This window comes from Crinia signifera, chromosome 9, assembly GCF_055691185.1.
Source record: "Crinia signifera chromosome 9, ASM5569118v1, whole genome shotgun sequence".
In the NCBI taxonomy this organism is placed as follows: domain Eukaryota; kingdom Metazoa; phylum Chordata; class Amphibia; order Anura; family Myobatrachidae; genus Crinia; species Crinia signifera.
In genome coordinates this window covers 33,757,573-33,772,454 of record NC_139225.1, presented here as the reverse complement: position 1 = coordinate 33,772,454, position 14,882 = coordinate 33,757,573, and the positions used below count along the sequence as shown (strand labels likewise).

At 45.4% G+C, this 14,882-nt stretch overlaps 1 protein-coding gene across 3 annotated transcripts in view; it reads left to right on the top strand.

Moving 5' to 3' along the window:
* Nucleotides 1-14,636, top strand: part of PTGES (prostaglandin E synthase) — a 60,366-nt gene extending 45,730 nt beyond the window's left edge. For all 3 annotated transcript variants that reach the window (XM_083158765.1, XM_083158767.1, XM_083158766.1), the window contains one exon: nt 13,910-14,636. In XM_083158765.1, coding sequence (XP_083014891.1) covers nt 13,910-14,159 — 250 coding nt within the window. In that variant the 3' untranslated portion in view covers nt 14,160-14,636. The remainder of the gene's footprint in view (nt 1-13,909) is intronic.
* The last annotated feature ends 246 nt before the right edge of the window (nt 14,637-14,882 follow it).

Sequence of the window (14,882 nt, the reverse complement as noted above, 5' to 3'; positions counted from 1 at the left end):
AAGGGGAGCCAGGGAGAAAGTGTCAGCAAGAGATGGGGAGAGTGTGTCAGTGAAAGACAGGGCAAGCAAGAGAGAGAGGTTACTGGGGAGAGACAGGGCTAAGGTTAGACGGAGGGAGACCTCTACCAGTACAGATGGAACGGTGTGCTTCTTACTTGACTCCCTTTAAGGTGCCGCTGTGAACCTTTTAAATTTAATACAGGTGCCCCTCCCTCCCTCATGACGCTACTTCTCCTTCCTTCTGCACTGTCGGGTCTATACACCGCACATAAGTGCCATGAAGCTGCGCGCCGGGACTCCTCACCTCCACGCTGGGTCTCCGCAGCACGTGTGAGAATCTGCGCCGGGTCTCCTAACCTCCGTGCCGTGTCTTCTCACTGCAGCTGCACAGGTCATTCAGGCGCTTTTACATTTCGTGCCAGGGCTGGTGACGGACCGTCTGTCACTAGAGCGTGATGTTAAGCCCCAGGAGGGAGGGGGAGGAGAGACAGAGGCTGTACCGGTGCTGCGCTGTTACGGACACTGCCAGCTTGCCATTTGCCTGCGGCATTATTGAAAAAATGTAAAGGGTACAGGGGATTGCGAACTTGGTCTCAGGCCCCCCAGCCGCCGGGCCCCATAGCAACTGCATCCCCCTGCACCCTCCATTGTTACGCCACTGGGCAGACATGCTCTTTCTCCACCAGAGCAGCTGATTGAGGAAATGTTACACACTTACCTATTATTAAGCTTGGAGATGTGATAATGCAGCAGCCAATCAGCTCCTAACTGTCATTTTTTAAAACCAGTCGGTAACATGGCAATTAGGGGCTGGTTGGCTGGTGCTTTATCACTGACCACTTTTTCACTTCTTCTGGCTTAATAAATCTGCCAAAGGGTTACTTAATACTTACCTACATAAGTCTTCCCTCCAGGAGCAGCCACAAAGGAGACCATGCAGGTCACATCAGGAGGTGGGGATAAATGGGCAGGCTGTGGTTGAGCCACCTTCTGTTCCAGGAAACCTGAAGCCTCCTGCAGCTTCCAGAGGAAGGTATAGGAAGGTATAGATCAGGACCAGGATCAGGAAATTAGTCATTTACCCCCAACCCTGCTTTAATTATTGAGTAGATGAGTGGGCTGGGAAATAAATCAAGTTTATTCCACGAAGGACGTGAAACTGCATATACAGTATATCATATTCCAGAAAAACCACATAACCTACTGTAGCATTCATATATAATTGCATCCCATCAGGCCAAATCTGGGGGGACTGCCATGCTATGAAATCCTATCCTGATGTATCCCTCCTATTATCCCTATAGACTGTAAGCTTGCGAGCAGGGCCCTTCTACCTCTGTCAGTTTGTTACTACCCAGTTTAGAGAACCCATATCTGATTGGAAAAGGGCTTCTTTGATAATGTATTGCAGTTACCGCTTTCTTTACTTAACCATATGTTGCCAAACCTACAGTAATTTGGCAATATGAGCAATACTGACATTAAGTTCTCTTATTTAGCATCTAGTATCCGACTCTGTGGTTAGTAAGGTGCTGAACCACATATGTGCCAACTCAGGGCCGAAACTAGGGTTTCCGGCGCCCGGGGCAAGGCAGTCTTTTGGTGCCCCCCCCCCCCCTAGTGATGCTGCTGCGCGCCGATTTTTTTTTTTTTGGGGGGGGGGGGGGGGGGGGCGCGTGGCCTAATTTGGGGGCGTGGCCTATAATCGCTGCTCTCCCGCGAGGCCACGCCCCCCATTTTGCCGCTATGGGGGCATGACCCAGAGGCTCTGTGAGCCTCTAGCCATGCCCCCAGCCCCCTGGCTGCGGGAATAGACGCTGTGCGCATGCGCACAGCGTTTATTCCCCGCTGCTTAGTTAGCAGCTGACAGGGGGGACCGACCAAATGACGCCTTGTCCCTGGCGCTGGAGACCCCCTCCCCGCACAGTCCTCTCACCGTTGAAGCCGCAGCCGGATATTACTTTGACTTCGTCCGTCTCCTACTAGCGCTGCGGCGGGAAGCGCTGATGACTTCAAAAAGACTTGCCGGACGCTGATTGGCTGAATTCAGCCAATCAGCGTCCGGCAAGTCTTTTCGAAGTCATCAGCGCTTCCTGTAGCCGCGCTAGTAGGAGATGGACGGAGTCAGCGTCCACATACCTGTCACCGGACCTCACAGCGCCCCTCACCTCCAGCGCCCGGTGCGCGTGACCCCCCAGCCCCCCCCTAGTTACGGCCCTGACCAACTATAGTTTCCTCTCTGTGTGTTATCTGTGCTGGAGCTGCTATTATTCACATGGTTATTAATGGCCCATTCACATAGTATTATTACAGAATTTCCTATTGCTGCCTTCCAAACACACTGGCTAATGTATATACTCTACTTCTAAACCTCTATATTCACTATAGAAATCAGAAGTCCTGATCTCCATGGTTGTGAAAGGCCCCTAATTTCTACAGACAGAACTACGTTATAAAAGTGTGTAAACTGTAACTGCTTGTCATTAGAAATGTCCCTAGTTGATCTCCGTACTTTTTAGTTCTAGAATGCAATTGTCACGCTGCACTCTCTGACGGATAGGTAGTGTCTAGATCCCATGCAGTTTTGGTAATTTTCCCATCATGCCCTGGGTCCACGTATACCTGGAGGGGGAATATACTGTAAATCTGTGGCGAGCGAAGCGAGCCACCGTGCCCGAAGCGTGCGAGCGTAGCGAGCCCGCGAGGGTACAATGGTGCAAAAATAGGACAAAATAACTGACACCTACATGATTTACACATAAATTAAAAAACGTTGTGAGGGCATCTAACAACTTCCGCCCTCACTGAACGTCACATCCTGTAACCAATACTGCATGGGATCTAGTCTCTACCCTGACGGATACCCCGCACTTACCTTTCTGCACCATCCAGCGGTCCGGCTGTATTGTGTCTTAGTGAAGTTGTGTCGGGGGGTCCGGCAGAGGTTCGGGGCATGGGGGTCAGAGTTCCTGGACTCCTCTGGCAACAGGGCTTTGGAAGTGGCCATTTTGGTCAGAATAACTAAATAACCCCTAAAAGAACAGAGGTAGATTGGGCGCTAATTGACCACAAGATAAAAAATATATAATATATAGAAAAATACTTTTATGTATATAAATGTATATTTATTCAGCTGCAGTTCTCGAATATTGTACTAGTGTCAGTACAAAAAAAACTGTATAAACTCACCAGCCAGATTGCTGAGAATCTGACCGTGAGAGTACACAGAAACAGAATTTTGAAAAAGCCCCCCAGTAGGGCGAAACGCGTTACAAAGTTTTGGACCCAGCCATCCATTTGAAGCCTTACACAGCCCGAGACAGCAGCCATCCCCTTGGATACAATTTATCCACATTGTGTCAATTACAACACGGCAATTCCATCCTTGCTAACACAGCCACAGCTTAAGCTGCACAGATCAGGAGAACACCGGGAGGAGGAGATACGGCAAGCGTGAGAGGCACACCGCCGTCAGCGTCTGTCCCCAGCCAGCAGCAGCGGGAGTGAGAGACCCATCAGTTGCTTCCATCGCACGGACCGACACGCTGATCCCCTCCCAGCAGGACACTCCATTCCATCGCCACCATCGGATCATCACGGGTGAGATTCATGTGCTAAATGCACGCAATTATACATTTACCCAAGAATTGACTATCCTATGGTGAGGGATCAATTCCTTAAAAAAAAAAAAAAACACCAATTGTGGCTATTTGACATTTTGACAACATAGTGGGCAAAAGTCGTTAATTCCAATTACCAGGAATATGCAGTGTGGAGTTAATACATTTACTTGTTGGAAGTCTCGTGGCTCTCTTATTATTCAAAGTACTATATTGTATTTTTATTATTATTGTCACTCTTCATTTTGCTATTCATTTAATATATATGTATACATATTGATACGATGTACTAGTGCATCGATTGTTATAGGTGGCCGCCTGTACATATGTAATTTTTTATAATGTTTCTATTTTATATTTAGATATAAAAATAAATTGCAGATTATTGCTTTTAAATTACAACAGTCTCCATTGTTTCTGATCATATGTACTCACTCATGGCACAGGAGAGATTATTTTAATCATTAGCGCAGCCCTCTATTCCTTTTAAGTATTTTGGTCAGAATCATGTAACTGGCGCTGAAGCAGGCCTCTCCGGTCTCAGTTCGGTACAAGCCCCTCCGGTCCCAAGGGGCTTGCATGCACTCGCCCTCCACCCTGTCAGGCTTCTGACAGTCGTGATTCTGATGTCGGTGAAAGTACAGTCTGAACCCTGACTATCGGCAGCTCATACCATACCCTCTTATCGTTAGCGGGACTCCTGGGACAGAGCTAATTAACCGCAGCAACAGCGGGTGTGCCGTAATGCTCCATTGGAAGAGCAGCAACCACACTGTGAACCAGCAGCGCCCTCTTATCTCCTGTACTCACAGCCCTCTTTTCTCACAATTCAACAACAGCTGTCTCCTCCTCAGCAACTGTCTATACCTGCATCTCTTCTCACTCGTAATCGTTCATCTCTACCAACGACAGCCCGCCCCTGGTAGTACGCGGACAACTCCTCTACTTCCCTGCATCTCCGCTGTATTGTGTACTGAGAATTGTGCTGCTAAGTGTTACCTGTGCTCTATTTTAATGTTTCAGTTACTGTAAGGTCAAGTTCTATGTCCCCTGTATTGTAATAATGTGCGCAATATGTACGGCGCTGCCAGCCACTTTTGGCACCTTTTATAAATAAAGTATAATAATAATAATACCATGTAATGGTTTGGTTAGTAGAACAACGTGGGAATTAACCTTTTGTTATGCTAAGCTGCTTTGCTATATGGGGAACTTTGTGATTACGGCTGTTGTATCTTTCTGTTTGTTTTCTTTTTCTTTTTTTGATGCACAATTGTAATGATCCTAGTTATTGTTTGTAAGATGGCACTGTCTTTATATCCCCCATGCTGAAGTGCAGTGTGTGATATGTCAGGGCCTCAATTCACAAACTTGAAAATCAGTCCCTTTAAAAATGGTTTAGTTTTTTTCCTCTGGCCAGCTGTAAGGAATTCCGCCTGTGGAATGTTAGTCATAAACATCATTTGGAGCCTTCCGTTTCTGGACAGCGTGTTACAGGCATACAGTTTACGGTCACTAGATGTATAGAATAACACCCCGCCCAGTTGCCTTATTTCCATTATATTAACACTGGTATTGAGATGTTGGGAATGATTCACCTGATTACCGCTCAGCGAATTCACGGATTGGGTTATTATGGAATGACTGTGCACAGTTCCGTTGGGGGGGGGGGCAGTTATTTTTACCCGGGTCTGCTGGAGGGGCCCAGGTTCTGCTGCAGGGAGCCGGGTGTGGGGAGAGCGATGACAGGCTGCCGCAGCAGCACAGCCGGTCTCCCCAGCTTAGTACATGCTGCTCAGTGCAGTGTGCTGAGCTTAGCAGAGAAACAACTGCAGCAGAAGCCTGTCATCTATCTTTCCGTCTTTTTCATTTTATTCTTTTCACAGGGCCGTGGCCATGCTCTCCAAGATGCCCCACCCCATCGGTGGCCACGCCCCCTCTATTTTCCCAGGGGTCTGTCGGCGACTCTGACTGTGCATACCGTACGCATTGTGCATGCATGAGGAGAATAAGCAACCAAAATAGATTATGGATCCTAAACGTGAAGCATCCGGTGGTTGGCTGACTTTAAGCCAGCGTTTGGGGATGAAAACTGGACATTTTTCTGGGAGTGTTAGAAAAAAACACAGGCATGCACAGGGTTTTAATGGAGGGTTTGTGACATCCGCTCCAGACTCGATCAGCCAGTCTCACTCACAGAGTTGTGGAAGGGTCAGGCAGCCTGCAGTGGACTATTACAACCCTACAAACAAAACTGGTCCGTAGGGTGAAGAGCTGTTGCTGCGTGGAGAGAGCCATATAACTATACATACGCCACAGAGCTGAAGTAAAGATGGCCACCAGAAGGTTCCTCACTGGTGTCTCCTTTAATAATTTCAGACCAGCAAGAAGTCTGGGTTTGCCAAGGTGGGAAAGGCAAACCTAGCCTTCCTGTCTCACCAGATCTGCAATGGCCCAATTGCCTGCACATGGAAGGGGAGCATAGTTGGGGTGTCAGTGAAAGGGGTGGGGGGTGCATTGGGAAGAGCTGACAGCTGCTGCTAGACACAGCTCAGAGGCGTGTCAGTGCAGCGGTCCTGAACAGTGAGATCAACAGGGCGGCAGTGCGCATTCCGGAAGTTATGAAATGGGGAGGGCTTACTAGGAACACAAATATCCTCCCCCCACCTCCTTCCTGGCAGTTCCAGCATCCCAGCCGTAAATCTCTCCCCCGACCCCTTTCAGTGCTAGCGACCACTCCACCCAAGCCTGTAACCTGGTCGGTGGACAATGGAGACCAGAAGTGGCCACAGGTTGGAAGACCCCATGCACTATCACATATATCACATAATGTAAAGATGGATTGGGGTGCGTTTTGTCCATACACGCTTCCCAATCCTTTGGGACTGATGTCACAACTGGGTGGGCACATTTACATGTGCCCACCCATTGAGCTGTCAATCACCACCGGCTGCTGGTGTAGGTGGCACCACCGGCTCCTGGTGCTGTTGTAGGTGGGCCAGCAGATCACCCATACACACAGCACAATGTGTTGATCTATCTTTACCTTTTATATCTGCACAGCCGAAGCTGAAATACACCTATCCAGACATATCGATGGTACACACTGGCTGATGGTCCAGCACAGTGGCAGCTTTAGAGGAGGGGCCGCAGCACAGTTCAATATTCTAAATGGACTCACCGGCAGTTGGTGGCTCCCCCCTGAATCCACCACTGGTCCAGCAATATATTGTCACTCCCTGTACCCATGATAGCTATATCGTTTAATAGGAGGCCGCCAACATTTATATTGAATTTGTGCTAAACCACAGCAACCAATAGCAATTATATTTTGTCTATAATGCATGCTAGTATTGGAAGTAAGAGTCTGTCTGTTTGTGATGCAATGTGGTCTTTCTCCATTCTAATTTTTAAAGGACAAAACAATCTCTGGCAACAATTGGTGTTTGCCAGATTATACCTTTCAAATGGTCTCCGTGGGTGGTAGCTGCCATTAAGATTCTGATTTATCGTGTTGGTAAACAGTCAACCTTGACATTAAACTTAATATTTAACTTAATATTTTTACATTCTATCCAAGAATAATATAGCCGGTCGAATTTAGCTTTCATAGTGTCATGAGTAATAAACATTATTTGGTGACAAGCAATATGGGTGCCCTCCACCAAACAATTGCGCTATGTCAACACGTAATACTTCCCTGTATATGGGTCCTTAAGACTGTTGGGATCAATGGGCGATGTTTAGTTGTTGGATATGAAAAGACAAAGAAACAACAGAGGCCTCTGTCCTCGTGTGATACTGTTATGTGAAAACAATCTATGTTCTATCACAAAAAATCCTATGGATGTTAGGGTCAGGGAATCCCCCTTTCTAAAAACTCACACTTTAGAAAAATTAAATCAGCTTGTCACAAACATTGATTTCTCTTGTTCAGCACAGATAATCGATAGAGGTCGGGGGGTTCCCCCTTTCCAATTACTCACTTTAACGAGGCTTGGATTATGCGTGTCATAGGGTCTTTTCTCCTCCGAAAGAATGGAGCCAGCAATCCACCAGGAAGTAAAAAAATGGATCCTTTATTTAAATCAATAAAAAAGCTAAAAACATGAACAGGGTGGTACATCTATAGTTAGCCGACGCTTCAGAGGTCCAGATGTTATAATCACTGGGGCCCCGTGGTTGGTACCTCTGATAGCCGTCAGGTTCCTTAAGATAAACACCACTGTTCCTATGAAAGTCACCACCAACGCGTTTCAACCTCCAATGTGAGGTCTTTTTCAAGGTAATAGTGACTTTCCAGGACCAGGTTTAAATACCCTTCTAATTAACATATTCCCCTCACCTGTGGGTCAGGGGGCAATCTGTATAATATAAAATTCCGCCTTGTGGTTACTTAATGGGTTTATAGTATATACATGTTCCAGGGTAAGGAGTATCGTTATCACTCCTCCCCTGATCTTATGGCATTCCCCGGATGTGACGCGCCTTGGTGTGCTGTCCGTCACCGGAAGTGTTCCGCCGCGATCGTCCCGTGTGTTAGTTTGTATAGGCAGTTACTGCCTCCGTCCCTGGGAGTTCCGCAATCGGATGTCCGCGTGCAGCTTTCCGATTCTTCCCCTCCCGGATGTGGTATGAAGTTTTGTCCGGCGGCCATCTTAGTACACCTTCCATCATCTGTCATAATAACGCCATCTTGCTCCTCTCATACAGCGCGTCTTTCTTATCTTTAAAGTTGTCTTGTTAAATTCCGCCATCTTGCTCCTCCCACGGACCTTTTCTCTATGTAATTTTCTGAAAATACAGAAAAACTATATAGCAGCATATATCTTTAGATCAGCTTCTCGTAAGAAAGTGCAAAGTGCAAAAAGATGGGAAGTACCAAAGAGGGTATTTTCTAGAAGATACAGAAATAAATATTTATATTTATTTCTGCTATATAGTTTTTCTGTATTTTCAGAAAATTACATAGAGAAAAGGTCCGTGGGAGGAGCAAGATGGCGGAATTTAACAAGACAACTTTAAAGATAAGAAAGATGCGCTGTATGAGAGGAGCAAGATGGCGTTATTATGACAGATGATGGAAGGTGTACTAAGATGGCCGCCGGACAAAACTTCATACCACATCCGGGAGGGGAAGAATCGGAAAGCTGCACGCGGACATCCGATTGCGGAACTCCCAGGGACGGAGGCAGGAACTGCCTATACAAACTCAAACACGGGATGATCGCGGCGGAACACTTCCGGTGACGGACAGCACTCCAAGGCGCGTCACATCCGGGGAATGCCATAAGATCAGGGGAGGAGTGATAACGATACTCCTTACCCTGGAACATGTATATACTATAAACCCATTAAGTAACCACAAGGCGGAATTTTATATTATACAGATTGCCCCCTGACCCACAGGTGAGGGGAATATGTTAATTAGAAGGGTATTTAAACCTGGTCCTTGAAAGTCACTATTACCTTGAAAAAGACCTCACATTGGAGGTTGAAACGCGTTGGTGGTGACTTTCATAGGAACAGTGGTGTTTATCTTAAGGAACCTGACGGCTATCAGAGGTACCAACCACGGGGCCCCAGTGATTATAACATCTGGACCTCTGAAGCGTCGGCTAACTATAGATGTACCACCCTGTTCATGTTTTTAGCTTTTTTATTGATTTAAATAAAGGATCCATGTTTTACTTCCTGGTGGATTGCTGGCTCCATTCTTTTGGAGGAGAAAAGACCCTATGACACGCATAATCCAAGCCTCGTTAAAGTGAGTAATTGGAAAGGGGGAACCCCTCGACCTCTATCGATTATCTGTGCAGGACAAGAGAAATCAATGTTTGTGACAAGCTGATTTAATTTTTCTAAAGTGTGAGTTTTTAGAAAGGGGGATTCCCCGACCCTAACATCCATAGGATTTTTTGTGATAGAACATAGATTGTTTTCACATAACAGTATCACACGAGGACAGAGGCCTCTGTTGTTTCTTTGTCTTTTCATATCCAACAACTAAACATCGCCCATTGATCCCAACGGTCTTAAGGACCCATATACAGGGAAGTATTACGTGTTGACATAGCGCAATTGTTTGGTGGAGGGCACCCATATTGCTTGTACGTCTTTTGATTGGAGGTGTTGTGTTTCCTCCAAGCCCTCATCGATATCTGCTGCTATTTAGCGCAATAGGAATCCCACCTATCTTCTTCTCTTGATTATTTGGTGACATAATGGTTATCCTTCATGGTCCAACAAGAGGACAGTCTGCATTGAGTTTGTATGTTTTCTACATGTGCATGTGGGTTTCATCTGCTGCACTGTTTGCATCCCAGCCAGGTAGGTTAATGATCCATTGACTACATTGGCTTTGTGGTTAGTTGGCTGGTATGTTTGTGTATGTCTGTGTCTATGGTAGAAACTGTTAGCACCACTGTGGTCAGTGTATGTATTATGTAAAACAATATGGAAATATAAAGAATATTAAAATGTAGCTACAATGCTGACAGGCAAATGCACTCCCCTCCCCCACTCCAAGAGCACATGATTGTGAAAAGGTTTTGTTGCTTAATGAGGGGGTAAATTTCAGGGCTCGAAATTTGAGATGATCTACAGACATAGGACACTACACCACCAACATGTCCTGACCGCTGGTCGTAATACATCTATTACACCCTATACAGACATAGGACACTACACCCCAACATGTCCTAACCACAGGCCATAATACATCGATTACAACCTAGACAGACATAGGACACTACACTACCAACATGTCCTGACCACTGGCCATAATACATCTATTACACCCTATACAGACATAGGACACTACACCCCAACATGTCCTAACCACAGGCCATAATACATCTATTACACCCTATAGAGACATACGACACTACACCCCCAACATGTCCTGACCACTGGCCATAATACATCTATTACACCCTATACAGACATAGGACACTACACCCCAACATGACCTGATCACTGGCCATAATACATCTATTACACCATATACAGACATAGGACACTACACCCTAACATGTCCTGACCACTGGCCATAATACATCTATTACACCCTAGACAGACATAGGACACTACACTACCAACATGTCCTGACCACTGGCCATAATACATCTATTACACCCTATACAGACATAGGACACTACACCCCAACATGTCCTAACCACAGGCCATAATACATCTATTACACCCTAGACAGACATAGGACACTACACTACCAACATGTCCTGACCACTGGCCATAATACATCTATTACACCCTATACAGACATAGGACACTACACCCCAACATGTCCTGACCACCGGCCATAATACACCTATTACACCCTATACAGACATAGGGCACTACACCCCAACATGACCTGATCACAATACATCTATTACACCCTATACAGACATAGGACACTACACCCCAACATGTCCTGACCGCTGGTCATAATACATCTATTACACCCTATACAGACATAGGACACTACACCCCAACATGTCCTGACTGCTGGCCATAATACATCTATTACACCCTATACAGACATAGGACACCACACCACAACATGTCCTGACCACTGGTCATAATACATTTATTACACCCTATACAGACACAGGACACTACACCCCAACATGTCCTGACCGCTGGCCATAATACATCTATTATACCCTACACAGACATAGGACAATCGCCCCAACATGACCTGACCACTACACATAACACATCTATTACACTGTATACAGACATGGGACATTACAACCCCAACATTTTTAGGATGAGCGGCACACTTGCAGAGTTCATTCAAACGGACTTAAAACTCCTAAGAAACTTTGATGCAGCTTTATATACACAATGAATGCAAATGCTGCTGCCCAGATCTCCTGGTAATCTAGTAATGATCATGTTGATGCTACGGTGCAGTATTCACCTTCCGGCGAATGCAAATAACATTGGTAGACCATGGGGCTGATATATATCTCACATTCCTATTTATCTGGTTTTCCTCATTGACCATTTCAAATGAGGCCATATTTAGCTGTTAGAAGCTCATATTTGACCCCTGTCCTCAGTCTTGTACAGTCAGTGAATGCTGTACACTTGGAGATTTTGACCTTGGATATGCTTGTTCCTTACAATATTCTGTATATACACAGATGAGATTTGTGTATACATAGCATGTGCTTTGTGGCTGGTGAAAAAGGAACTCCCCAGCTAATGTTTGTACAATTGTGTTTATATAATGTCTCCCTTGTCGGTATGAGTGTTCGTCAGAGAAAGTGGAGAAGGGATTCATATTGTATGAAATCTGCAGTTAATTACTATGTAGGGAGAATGGTCTATTTAAAAGACGTCCTTCCCATCCCTCAGATGTTTCCTGGCTCAGATGTTGAGCTCAAGGCTAGATGGAAGACTAGACAGGATAAAAAGACTCAGCTGCTGACGATCCTCTTCAGAACCTGCTGCCAATCAATGTTATGATTCTTGAATGCTCCTGGTGTTTTAAAACAAGCACGGGCCAAATCGGCACTAAAGGAGTTAAGAATCCCAGGTTTTTCTAGAAGGTTAGGTGACAAGCTTGTCACTTGGGCAGAATTGGTCAGGGGCTGTACCCTGTGAGTTAGGGTATATATTGCTGTTCCCAGAGGCACAAGGCCTCTTGGGAAGTTAATCTTTCAAAGTCCCACCATCCCGCCCAAAACCCGGAAACCCCCCTCCTTTTGGCAAGTGCCTTAAGTTATGACAACCATAGCACTAGTATATAATATGATCAATAGAACTGCCACCCCATCATGCAGTGTAAGGGACACAGCAGAGCTGCTGCACATGCCCAGTGTACCAGCTTCTTCTACCACATTAACTGTATGTTTTGATCTGAGCCCTCAAAAATCACAATGGACCAGAGAGCAGCAGCCAGGAGGAAGAGACAGGAGCCTTACTATGAAGTGGGATATTGTAAGCTTAGAAAGTGCAGTACTGGTTCTATTATGTTTGTGTATTTATATTTTATTTATTTATTATATGTTTAACCTTTTTCCTGACCACTTATCTTATTTAAATGATTGAAACAGCCTATACTATAGACATCTGTACTGTTAAATATTAATATGGTATTCCATACAGTATCCAATGTATAAAAAAGACCAATTTTCAGGACTGTTACCACTCCCCCAGACTCCCGTACTTACTCCAATGCGCTGCAGAGTGGGAGATTTTGGATTACATTTGGAAAACCTCCTTAAAAAATCCTGCGTTTGCCACTGCAGCAGGAGAGAAGTACTTCAAACAGGACTCTCCGGCAGGACTTTGGAGGCGAAGTAACCATGATTACTCACAAAAAAACAAATCTAATTAACACCTACCCCAACTAAAGTGTAAAACAAGCCCATCACCTAAAGGACCTTTGTTCAGTCACATTTTGTATTCATATATCCTTTCTTCATCGTGAAGTATTGAATGCTATGAATGGCCAAGATGCTCAACGCTTGTACCATTGACTGGATCTCCCCCTCATGTGATTGGTGCCAGGGGAAACTATGACTGAGGGTGACATTATCACCATAACTTTACTCTCATGTGATAATTACAGGATACACATTGAAGTATAGATTTTTTTTATTATTATTATGACATTTGTACTTTTATTTTCGGTACTTGTGTATTATCAGGGCGCCCAAGATTTGGTTGCATCACATGCGATCCGATTGCATGCAATGCGATCCGATTGGACCCAATTTTTAATTGTACAGGCACCCTAATGGGTGATTACTATGTTAAATGCACACCCATTGTTAACGCCACCCCCACTATCAACGGCAACCAGCAGCGAGCCCGCAAGGGGCGGCGGTACACGTCCTCCGACCTTTTCATATCCCCACGATCCACGTCGGCGTGGAGTTGATTTTAGATAGTGTGGCGAGCGCAGCATGCCCCTTGAGGGGACACTGATTACTTCACATGTAATCCGCGTCCCCACGCGGGGCTCGTTGGGGGGTGCATTTAACATAGTAATCACCCATCAGGGTGCTTTTAAAATTTAATATCGCATGCCATTTCTAATGGCATGCGATGCAATATTTTATCGTACAGTGCGGGTCTGTGGGCCCAGAAATCGGGTCCCATCGCATCCCTTAATTAGTGGTATGCGATGCGATGTGATGGGCGCCCTGATAAAACACAAGTACCTTATTTTGTTTTACCAACTTGCTGATACAATTGCTGATGTATGGGGTACATTACACTTGCAGAAATAGTGACCAACCTAATATATTTTTCTTTCTTCATTTCCCTAGGGCTCATCGCAATGATATGGAGACTATCTTCCCGTTCCTATTCCTTGGAGCCATCTATTCCTTACTGGACCCGAACCCCAGCATCGCCAGACTTCATTTCCTCATCTTTTTCCTGGGACGTTTGATTCATACAGCGGCCTATGTACTACCCCTGAAAGCTCCAACACGCTCCGTAGCCTATAGCATCGCTCAGCTGCCCTGCTTCTCTATAGCGCTGCAAATCCTCTTCTCTGTCGCCTCCTATTGGTAAAGAAGAGTGCAGCGTTTATCCTTGGCTATAAGGCCACTCTCTAGGTCCTGATTTCCTCACAGTGGCTGGGACACACACAGTCCCTACAGACTATAAAGGTCATTTGCAAAAATGAAAAACTGGACCTACTGCATCACAAGTGCGTAATCCACAAAGTGTTTCCATTGTCACAAAGTATGGTTAGTTAGATACAATCTATCTGTCCCGCTGTGGTCATAACAATGTCATGCAGAAGACCCCTTGAAAGACTTATCCCAGTAAGTTGCACAACCCAATATAATGATGTTTCTAATTCACATTAGTGGAGTCTACCTAAAAGTAATGAAACCAAAATGGGTTTGGCTCATTTGGTCAATAGGTTGACCACTATTGGTCAACAGGCAAAAGGTTGACATGGAAATGGTCGACATGAGTTAATTTGTTTCCGGTGTCAATGTCGACATAGGTTGAATGTCGACATTGTATTTTTTCTTTAAAACACCACCCCACCCCCCCCAACAAGTCGTTTTTTTTTTCTTTTTTTAAAAATCATGACACATGCTGACCTTTTTCCATGTCGGCCCTTTGATTGTGTCGACCTTTGACCATGGGGATGTGGTCATTAGATTGACCCTATTAAGGTCTACATGCATTAGGTTGACCACTGAAGGTTGCCAGGGCTTAGGTCGACACCTGAAATAAGTCGATATGGTTAAGGTTGAGATGGTTGATATGTTGACACAA